At 46.6% G+C, this 20,380-nt stretch overlaps 1 protein-coding gene across 1 annotated transcript; it reads right to left on the reverse strand.

The window, feature by feature from the left end:
• Positions 1–3,196: 3,196 nt before the first annotated feature.
• ELK4 (ETS transcription factor ELK4) lies at positions 3,197–19,302 on the reverse strand. Its single transcript, XM_086861818.1, has 5 exons — positions 19,149–19,302; positions 10,794–11,009; positions 8,579–9,511; positions 6,745–6,861; positions 3,197–5,563 (listed from the first exon to the last, which is right to left on the reverse strand). Exons 2-5 carry the CDS (start codon positions 10,998–11,000, stop codon positions 5,465–5,467), a joined length of 1,356 nt encoding a protein of 451 aa, XP_086717944.1. The 5' UTR covers positions 11,001–11,009; positions 19,149–19,302; the 3' UTR covers positions 3,197–5,464.
• Between the last annotated feature and the right edge of the window lie 1,078 nt (positions 19,303–20,380).

Below are 20,380 nucleotides of genomic sequence, written 5' to 3' on the forward strand. Positions count from 1 at the left end.
GGAGCACATCCTGCCAGGAGTGATCCACGTGTGCTCTCTGGGCAGAGCTGTTCCAGCCACCTTTAAACAATGAGCAATCTAAAAATAAAAAAAAATAAAAAAAAATCACAATTTTTCAGCTCTGTGCTTCTCATTAGGGCCTGGAAGAGCTCCACGAGCAGAATCTGCTGCTTTCTTTGGGAAGGGGAATGAAAATTCAATTCCAGCCAGTTTTAGGGTGATTTTGTTCCAAAATAATTTATAGGAAGCAGATATCTAGCTGTTCCAGCAGGGAAATATTGGAATATCCAGGGAGAAACACCTGTGATCCGACAGAAAAACAAATTCTCCTGATTCCTGGCACAAAGGCAGGAATAAAATCCCTCATTTTGGGATTTACTGACACCAAACCCAAAATCCCACCTTTTCTGCTGGCTCTGAGTCCCTCAGGGAATCCCCACAGGAATGGGCAGCACCGCCCTCGTGGCTCTTCTGTTTCACCCTCCTGACTAAAATCAGCCTCTGGAGGAAGATTTGGTTCCATTTCCAAGGATTTTTCTCTGTCCAGAGCCACCTCTCGCCTCCCCAGGCGGAATCTCCCCCTCCCAGAGGAATTCCGTGCCCAAAAACACCTCAGGAACGAACAGGACAACATCAGGCATGTGGAACCAGGGCTGAATGGGGAGCTGGAGCGGCTAAAAATTGATTTAAATTGATTTAAGACACAAAAATCTGCCCAAGCCCAGGGAAGCTGGTGCAGCTGGATGTGTGCTGATTCCCAGGATTCACCCCCAGATGAATTCCAGCTGCCCTGATCTCCTTTAGGGAACACAATTGTTGTGTTTCCCTGGAATTTTTCCCTTTTTTCTTTCTCCCCACCAGCTTTATTATTCCAAATCAACTTCTCAGCCCTAAAACCTTGGAATAAGCATCCCCCAAGGCAAAGGGACACCCTGGAGGGCTGCAGAAAACTCTCCCTGCATTTTATCCCAAAATATTCCTCAGCAGCTCCAGCCTGGATCCCTCACCCCCAACAGCCACTGCTAATTGCTGCTTAATTAACTCCAAATCAAACCATAAATGAGCTTAGGCAGCTCAAGCCTCCCCAAACGTCCTGGAGAGGTCCTGAGTGAATCCTCAGGGATTTGGGGGCTGCTCCAAACACCCCACTGTGATTTTTAGGATAAAACAACCCCACTCCATCACCTCAGAGACCAAAAAGTCTCTTTTTTTTTTTTTCCCCCCATTTCTACTCTTCCAAATCCAGATTCTATTCCTCACAGAAAACAATCACCCAAAACTTAATCAAGTTTTTAAATACCTGTGGATTTTAACAACATTCCCTGACCTGCTGCTGAGGTTGATTTCCATGAGAGGGCTCTGGATACAACACTGAGATGGGCTGGAGACAAACCTGCCTTAAAAATGGGAGAGGTGAAACTGCAAACAGGAGCAAAAATAGGGAGTTACAGGATAAATGAGTAAAGCATGGGAGCTGCAGCTCAGCTGGAGGAAAAGCCCCAGGAGGGGATGAGGGCCCTTGGATCCCATCCCAGCTGGAATTCCCAGGGAATCCCCCAGGGATGCAGCTCCCTGGGCTGGGGGAAGCTGGAGAAGGGAGATTTGCACCTCAGCAACTTCACTGCCCTTAAAACGAACGTCAGAACCCCAAAATAATCTATTGGTGGGATGGCTGAGGCTTGAAAATGCATCAGAGGGAAAAATTATCCCAAGGAAATTCTGTTCTCTTGTTATCCCAAAGATTGCACGGATTCTGAAGCCTTGGGATGCTCCAAGTGAAAACAAGGAATTGTCCAACTCCAGGAATTTTATCCCTTCCTGACCTATCGCAAAACAAAGCTTGAAGTGCCAAAATCAGGGCACAGGAATTGCATCCCCTGCTGAGGACAGGTCTGAAACAAAGCTCTAAACCTAAAGCTGCTGCTAAAAACCACCAAAATTCCTCTTTTTTCCCAGGAAAAGCAGAACGCTGACGGCTCCACAAGCAGGGACCGTTTTTCTGCTTCCAGGGGCAGCTCCTGCCAGGAAAGCTGAAAATCCAGGATCCAAACCAGATCCCAGACAGCAGCTCCCCGTGGAAAATAAACAAAACCAAACCCTAAATCCTGCCAGCACCTTGGGTTCCATGGAAATGCAGACAGCAGGGATTCAATTCCCATCTCCAGAACCTGGATCTTGTTTTGTCTTCTGCCAAACCCTTTTTGTTCTACACCAAATGCTTCCTTTGGCACCCAAGGAACCAGCTGATCAAAAATTGCCAAGCATTCCACAAAAACAGCAAGAGGAACCTCAGGGGAAAAAAAAAAGTTTCTGTAATGCTGCATTATTTTTTTTTTATTTATTATTATTTTTTTATATATATATATATTTATTTTTTTTAAATTTAAATCACCACGGTACGGAAATAAAACGGAATCTACTCTAACCCCACCTGGCTTAGGCTAAATTAAAAATAAATTGTGAGGAGCTGCACAGAAAGGGCTCCTGAAGTGACCTAAAGATCCAGCATGATCCATGAGCCCCCGGGGGAGGCAGGAATGTGATCCCAGGAAAAGCTGGAAGTTCCCTGTCAGTGAATGTGGCTGACGAGGCAGCACACAAGGAAATATTCCCTTAAGTGACCTGAAAGTTGCAGTGGAGAAAAGGCAGCAAAAGCTTCTCCTCTCCCAGCTCCTCTCCCTTTTCCATCAGCTTTCCTGAGTTTATCATCCCATGTGGACTCGGATTTTTTTTCCCTTAAGAAGCCAAAGTTCCTGCTCTGCCTGCTGGATTTCACGGGGTGGAAACCACCCCAATCCAGGCTGCATTCCACAGGAACTCGCATTCCCAAAGCAAAACCTGGATTTCTGTGGCAGAGCCATCTTGGGAAGCGTTTTGGAGAGGAGCAGGAGCTGAGAAATTGCATTTTTTAGGGCCTGACCCTCTGCCCAAAGCAATAAAAGTTCACAAAGGATTAAGTGCACAAATTTTCAACAGCTAAACTTGGCTTTTCTCCACAGGGGAACAAGGTTGGTGGGGGAAGGGAAGCAATTAAATTGCAAGTTTTTAGTGCTCATTCATGAATTTTCAATTCCAATGCCAGCCTGCAAACATCACTGTCTCAAAAAAAAAAAAAGACCAGGGATTTTGGTAGGCATAAAATTGGCTGACCTGAACCAACCAAAGTGCTGCTATTTATTACATAGCTATAGAAATTTCCCAGAGCAGGCTCCAAACATGCAAACCAAAAGTAAAAAATAATAATTCCAGATGCTTGCTCTTCACAATCACCTGCAGCTCCCTCTTCTGCATTTCAAAATATAAAATTACCAAAAAAAAAATAAAAAAAAAATAAAAAAAATAAGGTCAATATTGCACATTTTAAGAGCTGCTGGTGCAGGAATTTCCTCCTGCATCTGCTGATGTCTAAAAGTGAAGCATTTTTTTGCCTCTGATGGGAGCCAACAGGAAGACAGGTCACTCCATGAGCTCACTCCCTGCTTCTCCACCTGAAAAAGGAATATTTTTCTTCTCCCACTTTTCCCCTGGGCAGGTGAACAATGCCCGAAAAAAAAGCGACTCTGTTCCACCCACCTGTCCCAGGTGTCACATCAGGAACACAAACACACACACAAAAAAAAAAGTGGTTTTTCATAGAAAAAGGGAACATCACCGCAGGAAAAGAAAAGTCTTGGGTGTTGTGGCTTTAAAAAGGGAATTCTCCAAGCCTGCAAAAGGAATAAAACAAAACCTCTGGAAAAGCTCGAGTTCACCACGGATCCATGGAATTGGTGCAGTATTTACAGCAAACACTGTCAGCTCCTCGTGCTGGAGAGGGAAAAAATCTTCCTCTGCTCGTGGCAGCTGTGAGGATGCTGAAGGAAAAAGAGATGTCTCCATCTGTTTTCTGGGAATATTTTTAAGGAGAAGATCCTCTGACACCCCCAAGTCAAAGCCAGAAGTTGCTGCCTGGCTTCAGATGCCCAAGCTGGCGGGACACAGACCCAGAGCCCAACCCAACCCCGAGTGAGGGGCTGAGAGAGGAGAATCTCTCCTTTTTTCACCCCTCAGTTTTCTTAAAAGGCCTCCTGAGGTGTAAAAATCCACCTATAAATCCCATCTCATCTCCAGTGGCTCTGGAAAACAATCCTGCATTATTCATCCAGCACAGCAAGGAGGTGAAAGCAGATTTACCACGAGGCTGAATCCCGTGGAACCCCCGGGGCTGCTTTGGGGTCAGCCCCCAAAAAACCAAAAATCAACAGCTCCACTGACAAATTTGGGGTAAGAGCTGGCAAAAGAGGAGCTTTTCCACCTGGGGAAAAGCAGGAAGCTTTTCCAGAACTGTGGGGAGAGAGGAGCAACGTTAATGCCGGGATGTTGCTGTTCTCACCCCACTGGGGATTCCAGCTCAGGCAGCAACCTCCCCCAAAAACCGCAGGGAAAATCCCCCAAAAACCCAGGAAAATCACCCAAAAACCCAGGAAAATCACCCAAAAAACCAGGAAAATCCCCCCCAAAAAAGCAGGGAGAATTCCCCCCATCCTGCTCATCCAGCAGGGAGCTCCCAGGCTCTGGGACAGGTCTCTGGCACAAGAAATGTTTGGACTCCAGCATTGAAACTCTGTGAGAAGTGAAGGGAGCTCATCCAACCGTCCATGAGAAGGGAAGAAGGGCAGGGAAGCATCCAAAATAAATCCAGCCCCATCTCTTCTCCCAAGGGGCTGTTAGGCCACACCACCCCTCCACAGAAATGTCCTGGTCACAAACTTGGAATAAATCCTTGAATAAAAATTTCTATCTGCAAAAAAGAACAACAACAACAAAAAAACAACAACCCAACAAGAAGAAAAGACAAGGCCAGCAGAAAAGCCCCTTTTCTTTTTGCTGCTTTTGTTGCTGCAGAGTTCTGGTGCCCCCGGGGCAGAGCTGAGAGCACACACCCCATATTCCCAAGCATTTCCTGGAATTCCAGCTTCCATCAGGATTCAGGGTTCTCCTTGCCCAGCCACAGGAAGCAGAAGAACAGAGGGGTTTTTTTTGTTTGTTTTTCCAAGAGTCACAAAGAAAATCCTCCTCTGGTGTTGTTTGCAGTCAGTGCAGAATCAGTCGCTGCAACACCACCCAAAATTCCTTTTGGATAAAGGGAAAAAAATCTTCCAAACCGAGGAGGAGAAGAATTTGGAGCTGCAGCTCCTATTAAGGCGTTTGCATATACATTCCCAACCTGGGTTCTTCCAAAAGAAAAAAAAAAAAAAAAAAAAGGGGGGAATTTTTTGCCCAAAAAAATAAAGAAAAAAAGGCATTTTTCATTTTTTTTTGATTGGGGAATGGCAACAACTACGACTGCTGGGAATCTCTGTGGAATTACAAACTGCTCAGGTTTGGTTTTTTTTTAAAAAATAAAATAAAATAAAAAAAAAAGGTGGTTGAAGAGAAGTGTCCTATCTTTGCCTTGCTTGTCCTTTTCCAGGAATTCCATGTGCTATGTCTTCTGGAGATCTGGGGAAAAAGGGCCGGGGGTGGAGGGTCCATCCAGTCCAGACAGCGTAAATGGGCCGTGACTGTTCAGCACTGATGGAAACTAAGGGGTAAGAAAAGAATCATTAAAAAAAAAACCACTTTAATTCACTGTTCCTCCCTTATCTGTGCACAAAAAATGGAAAAAAAGACCCCCCCAAATGCAATAAAATAAAGCAAAACCAACCCAGACTTCAAAGAATCCTCTTGGTTTCTCGTTTTTAATTTATTTTTTTAATGCCAAGAGGTGTCACAGTGAGCCCTGAGCTGAGCACTGCCCCATATCCTCATTAAAATGTGATTTTAATCCAGGTTTTGGGGTCTAAATTGCCCCTCAGTTAATTATCAATAATTAAATAAAATTAAATAAATAAAAATGACACTGGATTTTTCCAGGGTGAAAATTCCAGTGTCATTTCAGCCCTCCTTGTTTTATTCCCTAGCCTCATGGTACAGATGAGGAATTTCCTTCATCTCCATGGAGATGACAGATCCCAGCCCTGAAGATTTAATTCAATTCTTTCATTTCAATGAAATTAAATAAAAAATTCGTTAAAATTGGTTAAATTCTACCCCTTCCCTCAGCAAATTTGGGCAGCAAATGTGGTAATTCCAGTGCCAGAGTGGAATTGTGAGGGAAAAACATGAGAATTACAAACCAAGGAGGGTTTTTTCCTTAAATAAAGTGGATTTTTTTAATTCTATAATAAAGAAAATCCTGACCTTTGGCACTTCCAGGGATCCAGCTTCCCTGGGCAACTGTGCCAGGGCCTCCCCACCCTCCCAAGGGTGAATTTTATGGATTTCTTCCATAAAAATAATCAAAAACTGTGCCACACATCATCACAGAGATCAAACACATGCTCTTCACCTCGTTAGTTGTGAGATTAATTAATACTTTTCAGCGGGAATGACTGGAATAATCAAAAAGATCGATAATCTCAATAGAGAATAATCAATAGAAAATTGCAAAATTCAGGAAAATCCCAACTTGTAAAAAAAAAGTTACAGGGAGGAAAATTTTTACAGAACTAAAAAAGAAAATTAATCTCTCTCCAAAGCAGTCTGTGCTGCAGCTAATTTCAAACATTCAAAACACCAAACATTTACAACACCGGGTAAAAAAAACTAAAATTAACTCCCTCAAAAGCCACCACAGGGGGTAGGAAACAACAACTCCTATTTTATTTGTGCTGCAAATATTTGGGAATAAGCGATCCCTGGAGGAATAAAGGTGGGACTCACCTGGAAGAGGGTGTTAGCACCTTGCAACCTGGCAGGGCTGAGAGGAGCCACCGGGCTCAGGGTGCTCCAGAAGTGGATGCTGGAGAGCAGAGGGCTGGGAGTCAGCAGGATGGGAGTCTGAAAAGTCAGGAAAAACAGCTGTGAGAGCCTTTCCCCCTGGAATTCCAGCCACAACAAACCCCCCCCCTTCAGCTGCCAGGGATTTCAGGAACTCACATCCCCTCCTTCTTCCTCCTCCTCCCTGCCAGCCCCATCCCTGAAGAATCCAACCCTTTTATTCCCAAATCCTGCTGGAAGCCAGAGCAGCTCCTCCTCCAACACAGCACCTGCACTCTGGAAAAGTGGGATTCTTTAAAAAGGAAATTATCTGGATTTAAGAAGGAAATTACCTGGGTTTAAAAAGGAAATTATCTGGGTTTAAAAAGGAAATTACCTGGGTTTAAAAAGGAAATTACCTGGGTTTAAAAAGGAAATTACCTGGGTTTAAAAAGGAAATTATCTGGGTTTAAAAAGGAAAAAAACAGCGGGCACACCCCCCTCTCCTGGTGCCACAACAACAAAAGGAATTTCCATCCTGCTCCTGAATATTCCAGCTTCACCAGCCAAGCACTTCCCAGGGTGCCAGAAGAGCAACTCCACTTGGATTTTGTTATTTTCCTTTTTCCCCCCACCCATCTTCAGCCATTTGGGTTTTCAACCAGCAGCTCCCCCCCACGGTTTCACTCTCAATTCCAATTTATTGCAGGGGAAGAAATTCTACAGCTCCAGAATGATTTAACAGCCCTGCTGCATTCAGCTCTCTTCCAAGTTTTTCCATGAGACATGAAAGCTTTCCTTTCCCACACAAAGATAACAACCAAATTAAGCAGCTGCTCTTATTGCTGCTGGCTCACAAGATTTTGGCTTTAATTAAATGTTACTAAATGAGTAAAAAAAAAAAAGCTGTGCAGACACCTCGGTGGGTCCCGGTTTTTGAAGGAATTTCAGGCTCAGCTGGAGGATTTAGGAATAATTCAGTATCCCCCTGGCAAGGTTTATAAAGATCCTGCTGGAGCTGGTTTGGGTTTTGTTTCCTTGTGTGCACCTGGGCAGGCTTTGGGGTGAATTAACAGCAATTGTGAAATCAAACTGGTGTTTGATTAAAAAACAAAACTAAAGTAAACAAGCTGGGAGTGACATCCTGAGTTTTAAATCTCTAAATACAATGAGCTATTCATTTTCTGTTTGGCTGTTTTGGAGCATAACGTCGGCATTGTTATTGTTAGTTAAAATAATATTAAAAATAATTTTAAAAAATAATAAAAAAATCTTAAAAAATCATTAAAAAATCATAATAAATCATTTAAAAATCATAAAAAAACATTTAAAAATCATAAAAATCATAAATCATAAGAAATGGTAATAAATCATTAAAAAACCATTAAAAATCATTTAGAAATAATTCAAAAATCATTAAAAATCATTTAAAAATCATAAAAAATCATAAAAAATCATAAATCATTAAAATCATTAAAAACATTTAAAAATTAAAAATCATAAATCATAAAAATCATAGAAAATCATAAATCATAAAAATAGTAATAAATCATTAAAAATAATGAAAATCATTAAAAAATCATTAAAAATTATTTAAAAATCATTTAAAAATCATTAAAAATCATAAAAAATCGTAAAAAATCCTAAAAAAAATCATTAAAAGATAATTAAAAATCATTTAAAAAATCATTAAAAAAATCATTAAAAAAATCTTAAAAAAAAATCTTAAAAAAAATCTTTAAAAATTAATGAAAATAATAATAATTAAAAAAATAATTCAGGAAAGTAATTTGATCACCTGAGAGAAAAGTGCTGGAGTAAGAGAAGCAGTTGGGAGAGAAGGACTCAGGATGCCCAGAGGACTCGGATCGCTGCCCGTGATGACCAAGGTGGGAGCCAACTCCAACCCTTTGGGTTTTTTCGACCTGGAGAGGTGATTGGCAAATTCCTTCTCCAGCACAGCTGAATCCTGCTGCTCTTTGGGCTCTGGGGATTGGTGCTGGAGGCTCTGGGCCTGCTCCAGCTGCTGGGAAGCCACAGATTCGATGTCCGTGTCAATGTCCAGGTCGGGGTTGGAGCTCAGGGGCGGCGAGGGGGGCGTGGAGGGCACCTGCAGGCCGGGAGAAACCGAGGACATGGGGGGGGTCGGGGTGAAGCTGGTGCTCAAGTTTGGCAAAGGTGCTGGAGGAGCCTCGGGGACGCTCAGCTTGGGCAGGACCAGCGTCTCCAGGGTCTGCAGAGTCTCCTCAGAGCCCAGGGGAAGCGAGGAGGACACGGTGGGGGTGGCAGAAGCCGTGGAAGTGACGGCCACCGCCGAAGCGCTGGTGACCAGGGGGGCAGAGGGAGGAGGCTTTTTGGAGGGCATGGTGACAAACTTGATGACAGAAGGGGTGGGGTCCTGAGGTTTCTTCTCCGTCAGCTTCTCGGCCGGGTTCTCGATCTTGATGGACCTGAAGAGCTTCACGCTGGAGGAGTTGAGGGAGTTGAGGGTGAAGGAGGAGTACAGGCCTGAGTGGATGTAGTCGTTCCGGCTGGAGGATTTAGCACAGGACTGGGATTTCTCCTTCCCACAGTTTTCCACGTCCTTGGGAGCGCTGGCCACCTCCCCAAAGCCGGGCATTTCAGGGTCCCCCTCCATCCGGCCCACCACGAGAGGATCCATGTTCAGGATCTCTGGGTACGACACGAATTTGTACACAAACTTCTTCCCGTTCACCTTCTTAATGATATTCTGGGGGGAAGAAGGCAAAGTATATTTAGACCTTTCTGCAGATTAATTTTCTTCCTACAAACACTGCCTAAAATAGGCAGAGGAATTAAAGTCTGTAATCTTTCAGCCAAAAAAAAAAAAAAAGCAAACCTGAATGTTTCTTTTTTTCCTGTTTTAAAAACACCCTTGCGTGTTCCAGTTCTGCTCCTGGAGCTGGCAGACAAAACACTGCAACAGGTGAGCTTAACCTGACACGAAACACACTAAAAACAGCCTAAAAACTGCCAAGAAATCCTGTTTAACATCTCCAATTAAACAAAAAAATGCCCATCATCCCCATCAAGGATCACTACGGGTAATTTAATAGTAGAACTTGCTAAAGGGTTTCTCCAGGACTGCAGAATCGAGAGCTTGCACTTCAGATCAAACCACCTTTATTCTTAATAAGATGATAATAAAGGAAAATAAGCAGCTGAACTCGTCAGCAGAATGCAGGCTAATCACTTATTTCAATACCACACAACAGCATCTGCCAAACTTGTTTTGCTCCCTGGAGAAATGCCAGGCACACTTTGGATTTGGGATTATTTATCATTCTGTGATTGCTGCTGAGATCTCAGAAGATCAGAGGCAGATTTGGTGCCACCCAGTAATGGACACCAGCAACCTCCCACCTGCTCCAGGCTGAGGCTCCTCAGAAACTGGGGGTTATTTTTATCTGCTCCACTCACACACGTGGGATAAAGGGAAAAACAAAGGTGAGCCTCGAAGATGTTGGAGAAACAAAAGCTTCTTACTCTGCTGGGCTGAAAACTGGTCAAAATGAAGGGGAAATTCTGAATGCACAGAGAAAACAGACATAATTTGGGGTGAAAAATGTTTGTTTTGAAAGAAATAAATGTAAAGCTGCAGGAAGATCTGAAAGTGGTGCAATGTTCATGCTCTCCATCATCATCCTCTCACAGTGCTTTACCTGGAGTGATGAGGGTTTTAACCCTTGCAAGGATGTGTATTTTTGGAAAGGGGATTAGGATCCAAAGTCAAATCTGTTTTAGCAAAAAACACCGAGCCAACGCTTCGCACAAAGCCACCAGAACCTCCCAAAACAACCAGCGAGGAGGAAACAGCGCAACCATAAACGAAATTAAAAACCAAACCAACACCTTTAAACAAAGCAGCCCGGCTTCCTTCGGACCTGGCAGAGCCACAGCAGTGCCACCCCTCCCCTGGAGGAGGGAAGGCAGGAGGAAACAAAGCTCCTTAGCTAAGAGGGATAAGGCTTGGAGCAGGATTTCCACCCTACCTTCACGTAGTAGTAGCGCAGCGCCCGGCTGAGTTTATCATAGTTCATGCTGGGCTTGTTCTTGCGGATCCCCCAGAGCCTGGCCACCTCCTCTGCCTGCAGCAGCTTGAATTCCCCGTCGTTGGAGGTCCAGCAGATGATATTCTTGTTCTGGGGCTCTTGGAGCAGCTGGAGGAGGAACTGCCACAGGGTGATGGCACTGTCCATAGCAGAGAGCTGCAATTCACAAAGGCAGGTTAAGCCCAGAGCATTTCCCTCCTCTCTCCCTACATGGAGGGGGGGGAAAAAATGGAGCAGGGATTGTTATTTCCAAAGCCAGCAAGAGTAAAAAATTATTAGTCACCAGTCGTGAAAGATGTTCCCTGCAGAACTGAGGGGCTGAGTGCCAACTCTGGCGTCTCCTCCCACATGTCAGTACTTTTCACATGGGTTATATTTAGCCTCATTTAACTAAATCAGGTCACTTTGGGTAAGTTGCAGTGAGTCACTACCCCCAAAAAAAATAATGTTTCCAAGTTGTTCCATGTTCACCCACTCTGGCTTGTGCTGCTTTGTGAGAAACAGCTCAGGTACACCCAGGTAGGGATGAAAACACCCCCTCACCTCCTCCTTTCCGCACCTGCTCCCACCTCCGAGAGAACAACGAGGAACTGCAAAGCTCCAGCAAGGTGCCAGAGCAAAAACAACTCAACTTTCCCTCAGTTTCTATTCCTGCCTCTTCCCCAGCAGCCCTCTCAATCACCCCAATCTCTCCTTCAAATCCAGCTATCACCTCTGGTTTGTTTTTTTTTTTTTTAACGAGAGTAAACACAAAAATAAATTAAAATTATTCCAAACACTGCCTTTGCTCAACTCTTAATTCCTGCCATGCCTTACCTACGTCAGTGATTTAGGCTGGGACTTTCTAGGACTGATATCTGCCAGTTGATTCCTGCTCTAAAGTTGGTGATGCATAAATCCATCAAGGACAGACCAGGCAGAGAAATCACATTTTACCTTGACCATATCTGACTACACCAAACAGTATTTCCACAAATATTTTTAAGCAGAACACTCATCATTCTGGATATGATACAGCGTGAAATAAAGCAGACAAAATAATAATTGAGCATCTCCTATAGATTCTCTTAGTCCAGAACTTTAATTAACGCAGCTTAAACTTTTTCCTGTGAAATAAAAACAGAGGAAAAATGCTCTGGGATAGCGAATAATGCTAAAAATGTCTGGATATACATAACCATGATATTCTTCCCACCAAAATAAAGGGGGTCCAGGGGTTCCATCTGGTTGAATTTGATATTCAGATGCTATCCCCAAGCTCCAAACCAAAGGCAGCGAGGCCAGGCTGGTGTTGGTGGCAGTCCCTGTGTACACAGGGCTCGCTCTGAGATCCAGCCAGCTCATCTTTGCTCCCAAAGCCTTTTATTCCAATCTCATTAGTGCCCAGCACTTATCCAGCCCTATATAAGGAAGGGAAGCGAGTCCAGGGGAGAGGCTGAGCGCTCAGGGAGCCCTGGGACAGGATTAGAGCTGACACTTCACACAGGGCTCCCGGGGAAATGAGGTGCCCCAAGGCAGGTGCATTTTTTTGGGCTCATCCCTTGGCATTTCAGCCCTTGTGCAGAATCCCTGCCTCATGGCACACGGGCTGATGTGACATTGATCCAGCCAGGTAAATTGCTGCAATTAAATGGAACGATCTCAAAGTGAAGGACACCCACACCCCCTCGTTAGGCTGGCCCGAGGTGCTTTCCCTCTTAATTACTGCACACTGTACAACTCCCTGCTTGCCCAAATTAATTGCTCGGCACTCGAAGAAACACTGCAGGCTGTGCTTCCAGACTCTTCCCACACTGCTCTGTGCCGTGCCAGCTGATCCATACAGGATTTAGGGACCAGGCAAACACCTTAAAACCCTTCCAGGACCGCCTGGTGTTGCCATTTATCCCAGATTTGGAACGCCAGGCCCGCGCCTCGTTATCCACGGGGATGATGCAGCCACACGTGGTGGCGTGGAGAGCACGAGGACTCTGTTCTGCCACCCAGCAGAGCTGTCAGGAGCAGTGAGATGTGCTGAGAGAGAGCAGGGAAACGAAGCTGAGTGATTATTCCCACGCTGCGTTTATCTCCAGCACTCTGGGAGCACTGCACCAAACGGCGCTGACTGATGCAACGTGGAAATCAGATTAGCAACAGCATTTCACAGTGGAAAGGATTTTTGGTTTTTGAGGGTGGTTTTTTTCCCCTCTCCTGCTTAAAAATCCACGCAGTTTCCACGCCAGAATTGAACTGGTGTTATTTCATGAGGCTGCTTCCCTTTAGGAAGTCCCACCTTGCTGTAAATTCCAAGCTGACCCAAGCCAAGCGCTGCTGCCTGGGTCTGGAATCCAGCTGGAGATGCACAAAACAGCCCAAACTTCTGTAAAACAGCACACACAGAGCGGCCAAAATGATGGGAAGTACTAGATATTAAAAACCAAACAGCAAAAAAATAAAACACCTTTCCCAGAGATGAGCTAAGTCCTTCTGAGGAGCGTTTCCCAAAGTTAAGAGTTCACGCTGCTCAAAGGCTGCAGTTTTCCAGCTGGAAGGATCCTCCAGAGTCACAGGCTGTGCTGGAGTGAAGTTTTGATGAAGTTCCTCCTGATGTTTCTGGCACTTGCAGCTTCAGGCGTGTCACGATTCTGTCCATCACCCTGAGGACACACAGAGCATCCCCAGCTTGGAAAAGTCTTGTCTAGGAAACATTCAAAGGGTGGAGAGGCCTCGCTGATTCCCTGGCTGTCACAAAACAGGAGCAGGGAGTACTCTGGAATTGTTCATGGATGGGTTTTACTGCGTAAAACAGAATGAATATTCCTCTTTGTTAAATATTCACTGCGTTCATCTCCAGGGAATGATGGAGACCCTGCAGCAAAACCTCGAAGAAATGGAAAATATGGAGTTTTCCTGGAGGTTATATCCAAAGGGAAGGCCAGAAAATAACCTTCCTCAAAGCAATGGGATCACAGGTGGATTTTGCCCTTTCAGAGTCCAGGAGAGAGCTGTTCCCTGGCAAAGTGCAAGGTGTATCAGGAGACAATGTTGGAACTCTCACCTAACTTCAGCACCGAAGTTGCTCAGCAGAAGGATACACAAAAAACCTCTTGTTTACCCAGGAAAAAGCAGAATATTAAAAAAAGCCATCACACAAGATGTAAAATTAAAACCAGCACAGGTGAGGTGAGCTCTTCTCTTTGTCTGAGCACCACCAAACGTGGGGAAAAGGTTTTTCCTTCTCCAGCAGCTGGGGCAGGAGCAGCTGAAGCCTTTCCTGAGCCTTTCCCTTGGCACCAACAGGGATGAGAAGCGGCTCAAGAACCCCTGTCCCGCTCCTACCCTACATGAGTGAGGGTGAAATGATCTCTCAGTTTGCAAACAGCATTCCAACTTTTTAAATTTCCTCAAAAGGCCCCACTCTCCTCCTCTCACAGCTCTCCACCAGCACAAAAACCCTCCTGAGCCCAACTGCTTTTCCTCCAGGATGAACACATCAATAATTACAAACACAGCGCTGCAAAACCATCCTTTTGTGGAGGTTCTTCTCCCTCCTAAGAGCCCGTGGAGAAAGGAAAAGGCCTCACTGGAAAAGGGAATGAGGTGGAGAGAGCCTTTCCCCTCCTGCACCATGTGAGCAGGAAGAAAAAAAATAGTTGCTAGAGGCAGAGGGCAGCTCTGCTTTGTAATGAGGGAGCAAAAATAGAGAACTATTATTGTCTTGAGATCTTCTCCGACGCCTACGGGTGACCCTCGGAGCTCAGGAGCTGCCAGGCTTTGGCTGCACAGCTCCCAGCAAAGCTGAGCCTCCTGCTGCTGCTGCTGCAGGCTGGGCTTTGCAAAGCCTTCAGCTTATCCAAAAAAGCTGGGATTTGGGATTTCTCCGGGGATTTCTCCTCCGTGTGGGACTGCAGGGCCCGCGGGCTTGGCTTTTCCTGGGAATGTGAGGGTGCGAGCAGGGCTGGCACGGAGGAGTTTAGGAAGTGGCACAATGGGCCCCGTGGGCAGCAGCTAGGCTGCCTGTGGCACAATAAATCCAAATATTCACCCTCTGTGCTCCAAAAGGATCCCTCTGCACGCCCTGGGAAGGCAGGATTAAGGGGGTTAGGCCTGTCCTAACCCCCCCATCTTTTGAGATCTTCTGGCAGATTTCCTGTGCTTTGACTCAACACCAAATAATCTCCAATAATCTTTCGCCTCCATTTGTTGCAGCAGCCTCTGGTAAAGCATCTGCAGCCTGATGACTTCTGCAGATGGGCTGAATAAAAAAAAAACCTTGTCAGGCCCCCACACAGGAACAAAGGCCCAGAGGAAAGGAAGGATGTCACAGCCACACAGCAAAACCATCCTGAACTGGCACGGTGACAGCAGCCCCGGTGTCACACGGAGGGGACAGCCCCAAAAAAGCACCTTGGGAAGCGGCACCGAGCAGAGGAAACTCGGGGAGACACAAAAACAGCTCCCAGCCCCAAAATAAAAATGGAAATAAAGGCAGCAGCAGGTCTGGGGAAAGCTCATGGTGCAGGTGAGCAAATCATGGCTTTAATTCCAGGAAATTCCAGGAAATTCCAGGAGATTCCAGGAGGGCAGAGCTCACCCAGCACTTCCCAAAGCCATTCCCAGGGATTTTTTTTAAGCACTTTGGGAAGGCTCACGGTGTGTGAGCAGGAGGAATTCTGCAGACAATAACCCCAAAAAGTGCCTTGGGAAGCAGCACCGAGCAGAGGAAACTCGGGGAGACACAAAAACAAAAACAAAAACAGTTCCCAGCCCCAAAATAAAAATGGAAATAAAGGCAGCAGCAGGTCTGGGGAAAGCTCATGGTGCAGGTGAGCAAATCATGGCTTCAATTCCAGGAAATTCCAGGAAATTCCAGGAGATTCCAGGAGATTCCAGGAGATTCCAGGAGGGCAGAGCTCAGCCAGCACTTCCCAAAGCCATTCCCAGGGATTTTTTTTTAAGCACTTTAGGAAGGCTCACGGTGTGTGAGCAGGAGGAATTCTGCAGACAATAACTCCTGCTCTCTTGTGCAATAATATTGCTGTGGACACAAGGCCTTGGTGGCTGTTCCAGGAAAACAAACAGAGCTGGGTGAAGGAGACTTTTGGAGGTCACAGGCCCAAGTCCACACTGAAAACCTCAAAATCTGAGCAGGATTTTCCCCCCTATCTTTATCCAATTAAATAAATGAATAAATAAATGGCTACCCCATCCCTTTTTTATTGTGGTGGCAGGTGTGACACAGCTGATGAAGTATCCAATGAAGTGGTTATCAAAATAAAAACAAGCAACAATTTCATCAGCAATATCCCATTCCTAATAAACCTTTTCTAAAAGCTTTTCCAGCTCCTGGGGCTGTGACTCACCTGACCCGGTACTTTTAGGATTTTATCAATTTTAATTAATTTTAGAAAGAACCTACTGTTAAAAAAAACCCCAAAAAATCCAGAAATCTACTGCCCAAAACCTGACATGGTGGGAAGCACAGCAGGGAGCTGAGCACACATAGGTGAAATGCCAAGCAAATGCCTTTTACATGTGTAAAATAAAGGAATTAAACAAGGAATTCAAACTAGAAATGCAGAATTCTACACCTCCCCTTAAAAAAAACTCCAACTCCTGGCAGCTTTCCATGTAGTAATCAAAGTAATCAAAATAAATCTTTAATAACTACCTAAAATCAGGTAAAAACACAGGAAAAAGCACCCCAAACACCAATAAATTCTTGTTTTCCCCTTGCCTCTGGCATTCCCTGCACCGTTGTTCCCAATCCAGGCAGGAAAATCAGATTGTTGTGAAGGAGAAGCCGTGGTTATCAAGGCAGGAAGTTCCTTGGAAGGAAATGCTGAAGGATGTCCTCATGATAAGAGCTGCTCCAGAGTTTTCATTGCCTAATCCCACTCCAAGCCTCTCTTTTTCATTTTTTCTTTAAACTCAAAGCAAATGTTGCAATAAATTTTGCCTCCCTGGCTCAAAAATTAAGCCGCTTGAGACGAAATTAAGGTGTTTAATCAAATATTTGGGCGGGTTAGGAACCAACTGTTTCAGCTCCTAAATTCTGAGAAAGAAGTATTGCTTTTTCTTTGTATTTTCCAGTTTTTCCTCCGTGTTTTCTGGCCTTCTCTGCCTTTCTGAATTAGCCAAGATCAGGAACAAACCATGAAGGACAACAATGACATCAGGATTTCCATGGGACTACGGCTGCAGCCTCAGGTTGGCAGCAGATGAGCCAAGCAGCTTTTTGGGGATATTTTAACCCCTAACACAGAGACAAAGGGGCCCCCTTTTTGTTATCAAATATGATTTTGATTATCTTAAACTTTTAATGTTTAACCTGATGGAAAATAGCGGGGGAAAAGGGGATTTTTAAGCCCACTCCGTGTAATTCCTGCAGTTGTTTCAATCACTCTGCTTCTCCATCCCTGCCTGGGGGTGACTGACATCCCAACTCTTTTTAGGCCAGACCTAATTTCCCTCATTTTCCACATCTGGATGAGTATCATCCCTTTTCTATCTCGTTTTATTTAAGATATGAAAGCCTAGGGAAGGTTTAGGACACGCAGAGAGGATGGGAAACTTCAAAACCAAGAGGCCTTTGATCGGTTTGTGCCCCTGCTGGGATTGTTGCCATAAAAACTCTGATTTCCTGGAAGCTCCTAAGGAGATTAAACTGGCTTCCTCCTCATCTGGGCTCAGGGCAGTGTTTACCAACAGCAGATTAAATTGGCTTGCAGGGACACCATCCCTCTGCTGGAAGGAAAAGCATCCCCAGCTCAGAGCAGGAATAACCCCAAATCCCAGGTTAAAATCCCTCCCGTCCATCCCGGGAGGATGGTGAAAAGGGAAATCTGATTTAAGCTGGAAAAGCTCCCCTGGAACAATGTTTATGGTACACTCAGCCCCGTTGCCATGGCGATGGAACAACTATTCCCTGCAAACAGGCGCGGAGACCCTAAAAATAAACAGCCCGACCGAAATCACGCACCAGGAGAGCGTTTGGTGGGAATGGGATGAGGAGAGAAATGTTTAATTAATAATCACTGGAGACTCCAAAGCAAATCCCTGCCTTCCTCAGGAGCTGCTCCTTAAAATCCTGGCTGTTGTCCAGCCCTGCTGGCACGGGGGGGTTGTTGGGGCTGGAGGTGGCACACAGGTAATGTGTGTGTGTACCAAAGAAAAAGCAGGATTTGCAGGATTTGCATACTTTCCCCTCCGCCTCCCCTATTGATGTGGGCAGGAATCCACCCAGTTCAGACAGGGGAGTGAGGGAGGATGAAAAAAAAATCGTAATAGTGGTGAAGAATTAAAAAAAAAAACAACGAAAAGCGGCAGCCATTGGATGCAAGCAGCCCTTGGAGCTAAATAATCAAAGCCTGGATCCAAACAACTGCTGGGCTCGACCAACAAAGCTCTGCACCCAAAAATCTCCTGGATCCCACCAGGCAATCCCTGGATCCCAACAACCTTCTGCACCCAAAAATCTCCTGGATCTCACCAGGCAATCCCTGGATCCCAACAACCTTCTGCACACAAAAATCTCCTGGATCTCTCCAGGCAATCCCTGGCTCCAAAAATCTCCTGGATCTCACCAGGTAATCCCTGGATCCAAAAATCTCCTGGATCTCACCAGGCAATCCCTGGATCCAAACAACCTTCTGGACCCAAAATTCCCTGCATCCCAAGTAACCCCTGGATCTAAACAACCTTTTGGACCCAAAAATCTCCTGGATCCAACCAAGCCCAGGGTCCAAATAATCCTTGGACCCAAACCAAACCCCGGATCCAAAAAATCTCCAGGATTCCACCAAGCAATCCCTGGATCCAAACAACTCCTGGAGCCGAAAATTCCCTGAATCCCACCAACCAATTCTGACTCCAAACAACCTCTGGACCCAAACAACCAATTCCTGGACTCAAAAAACCCTCCCAGATCCCACCAAGCAATCCCTGGATCCAAAATTCCCTGCATCCCACCAAGTAATCCCTGGATCCAAACAACCTTCTGGACCCAAAAATCCAACCAAGCCCGGGGTCCAAACAATCCTTGGACCCAAACAACCAAACCCCGGAGCCAAAAACCCTCCCAGACCCCACCAAGCAATCGCTGGATCCAACCAATCCCCGGAGCCAAAAATCCCCGGGATCCCAGCTCTGACACAACCGAGTGACCGAAGCCTGTGTCCAAAGCAGCCCCGGAGGGACCGAACGCAGCCGGGGCCCGGCCTCTGTCCGTGCCCGGTGCCGGTACCGAGGGGCGGCCGGGGGCACCGCCCGCAGCCCGGCCCGCCGCTTCCCCCCCACCCCTCCGCCCCCGCTCACCGAGGAGGAGCCCCGCCGGTGCCCGGGTGCCGTCGGGTGCCGGTGCTGGGCGCGGCCCCCCCGCCGTCCCTCATGCCCGGCCCGGCCGCCGGGGCCGCATCCCGGGGCGGCCGCGTTCGACACGGCCGGGGGCGCGCGCGCGCGGGGACCCTCCGCGGCCGCCGTAGCGCCGCTTCCGCCCACGGGCCCGCGGAGCTCGCGGGAAGCGACCAATCGGAGCGCGGCACCGGGAGGGAACGGACCAATGGGAGGGCGCGGTGCGGGGCAGGGGGCGGGGCCATGGCGGCGGGAGGACGCGCGGTCCCGGTGCCCGGGCCGGGCCATGTGCGCGGGCCCGGCCCCGGAGCGGAGCCCGGCAGCCCGGGCAGGGCATCCCCCGCCTCTCCCACAGCTCCCGGATCCCCGGCAGCCCGGGCAGGGCATCCCCCGCCTCTCCCACCCCTCCCTGATCCCGGGGGACAGCCTGGAAGAGCTTCCCGCCTCCCGGGATGCTGAGGGAGGACAGGGGAGCAGCGCCTCAAAACGGTTCAAAATGTCCAAAACTCCTGGATTTTCCAAATAAATCCAAGGAGAAGCGATTTAGACGCGCGGAGATCGCCGGTGAAGCGAGACGAGGGGAGCAGGGGACTCTCTTTTCCCTCTGCTGTCTCTCCCTGGGATTGGGACTCCCAGTTTCTCCCAGTTTCTCCCAGTTTTCCCCAGTTTTTCCTAGTTTTCCCAGTTTTTCCCCTTTTTTTTACATTTTTTTCCAAGCTTTTCCCAGTTTTCCCAGTTTTTCCCAGTTTTTTCCCAGTTTTTCCACTTTTCCTCACTTTCCCCCCATTTTTTCCCAGTTTTCCCCACTTTTTCCCACTTTTTTCCCCAGTTTCTCCCATTTTTTCCCAATTTTTTTCCCAGTTCTGAGAAAACCAGACTTAAAATTCCTCTTCCCAAGGTTCCTGCTCTGCCTGGAGAACGCGGAGGGCACCAGAACATTCCAGATCCCACCTGGAATCAGCCCCAGGGCGGGCTGAGGCTCAGCCAAGGCTGATGTTGGGTATTCCCAGGTTTTTTTTTCCCGATGTTTTTCATCCCAGGTTTTTTTCCCGATTTTTTTCCAGGGGGATTCAGCAGCTCATTAAGGCCGGGAAGCTGCTCCTGGGACACTTCCAGAGGATGGGAATTCCAGTCCCAGCTCCTGGGACACTTCCAGAGGATGGGAATTCCAATCCCAGCTCCTGGGACACTTCCAG

This window comes from Cyanistes caeruleus, chromosome 24, assembly GCF_971803275.1.
Source record: "Cyanistes caeruleus chromosome 24, bCyaCae1.hap1.1, whole genome shotgun sequence".
Classification (NCBI taxonomy): domain Eukaryota; kingdom Metazoa; phylum Chordata; class Aves; order Passeriformes; family Paridae; genus Cyanistes; species Cyanistes caeruleus.

Coding starts and splice junctions, on each gene's coding strand:
- ELK4 (XM_086861818.1), bottom strand. CDS start 11,000: ATGGACAGTGCCATCACCCTGTGGCAGTTCCTCCTCCAGCTGCTCCAA. Junction 9,512..10,793: donor TGCGCTACTACTACGTGAAG/GTAGGGTGGAAA, acceptor TCTTCCCCCCAG/AATATCATTAAGAAGGTGAA. Junction 5,564..6,744: donor GTGCTAACACCCTCTTCCAG/GTGAGTCCCACC, acceptor CTTACCCCTTAG/TTTCCATCAGTGCTGAACAG.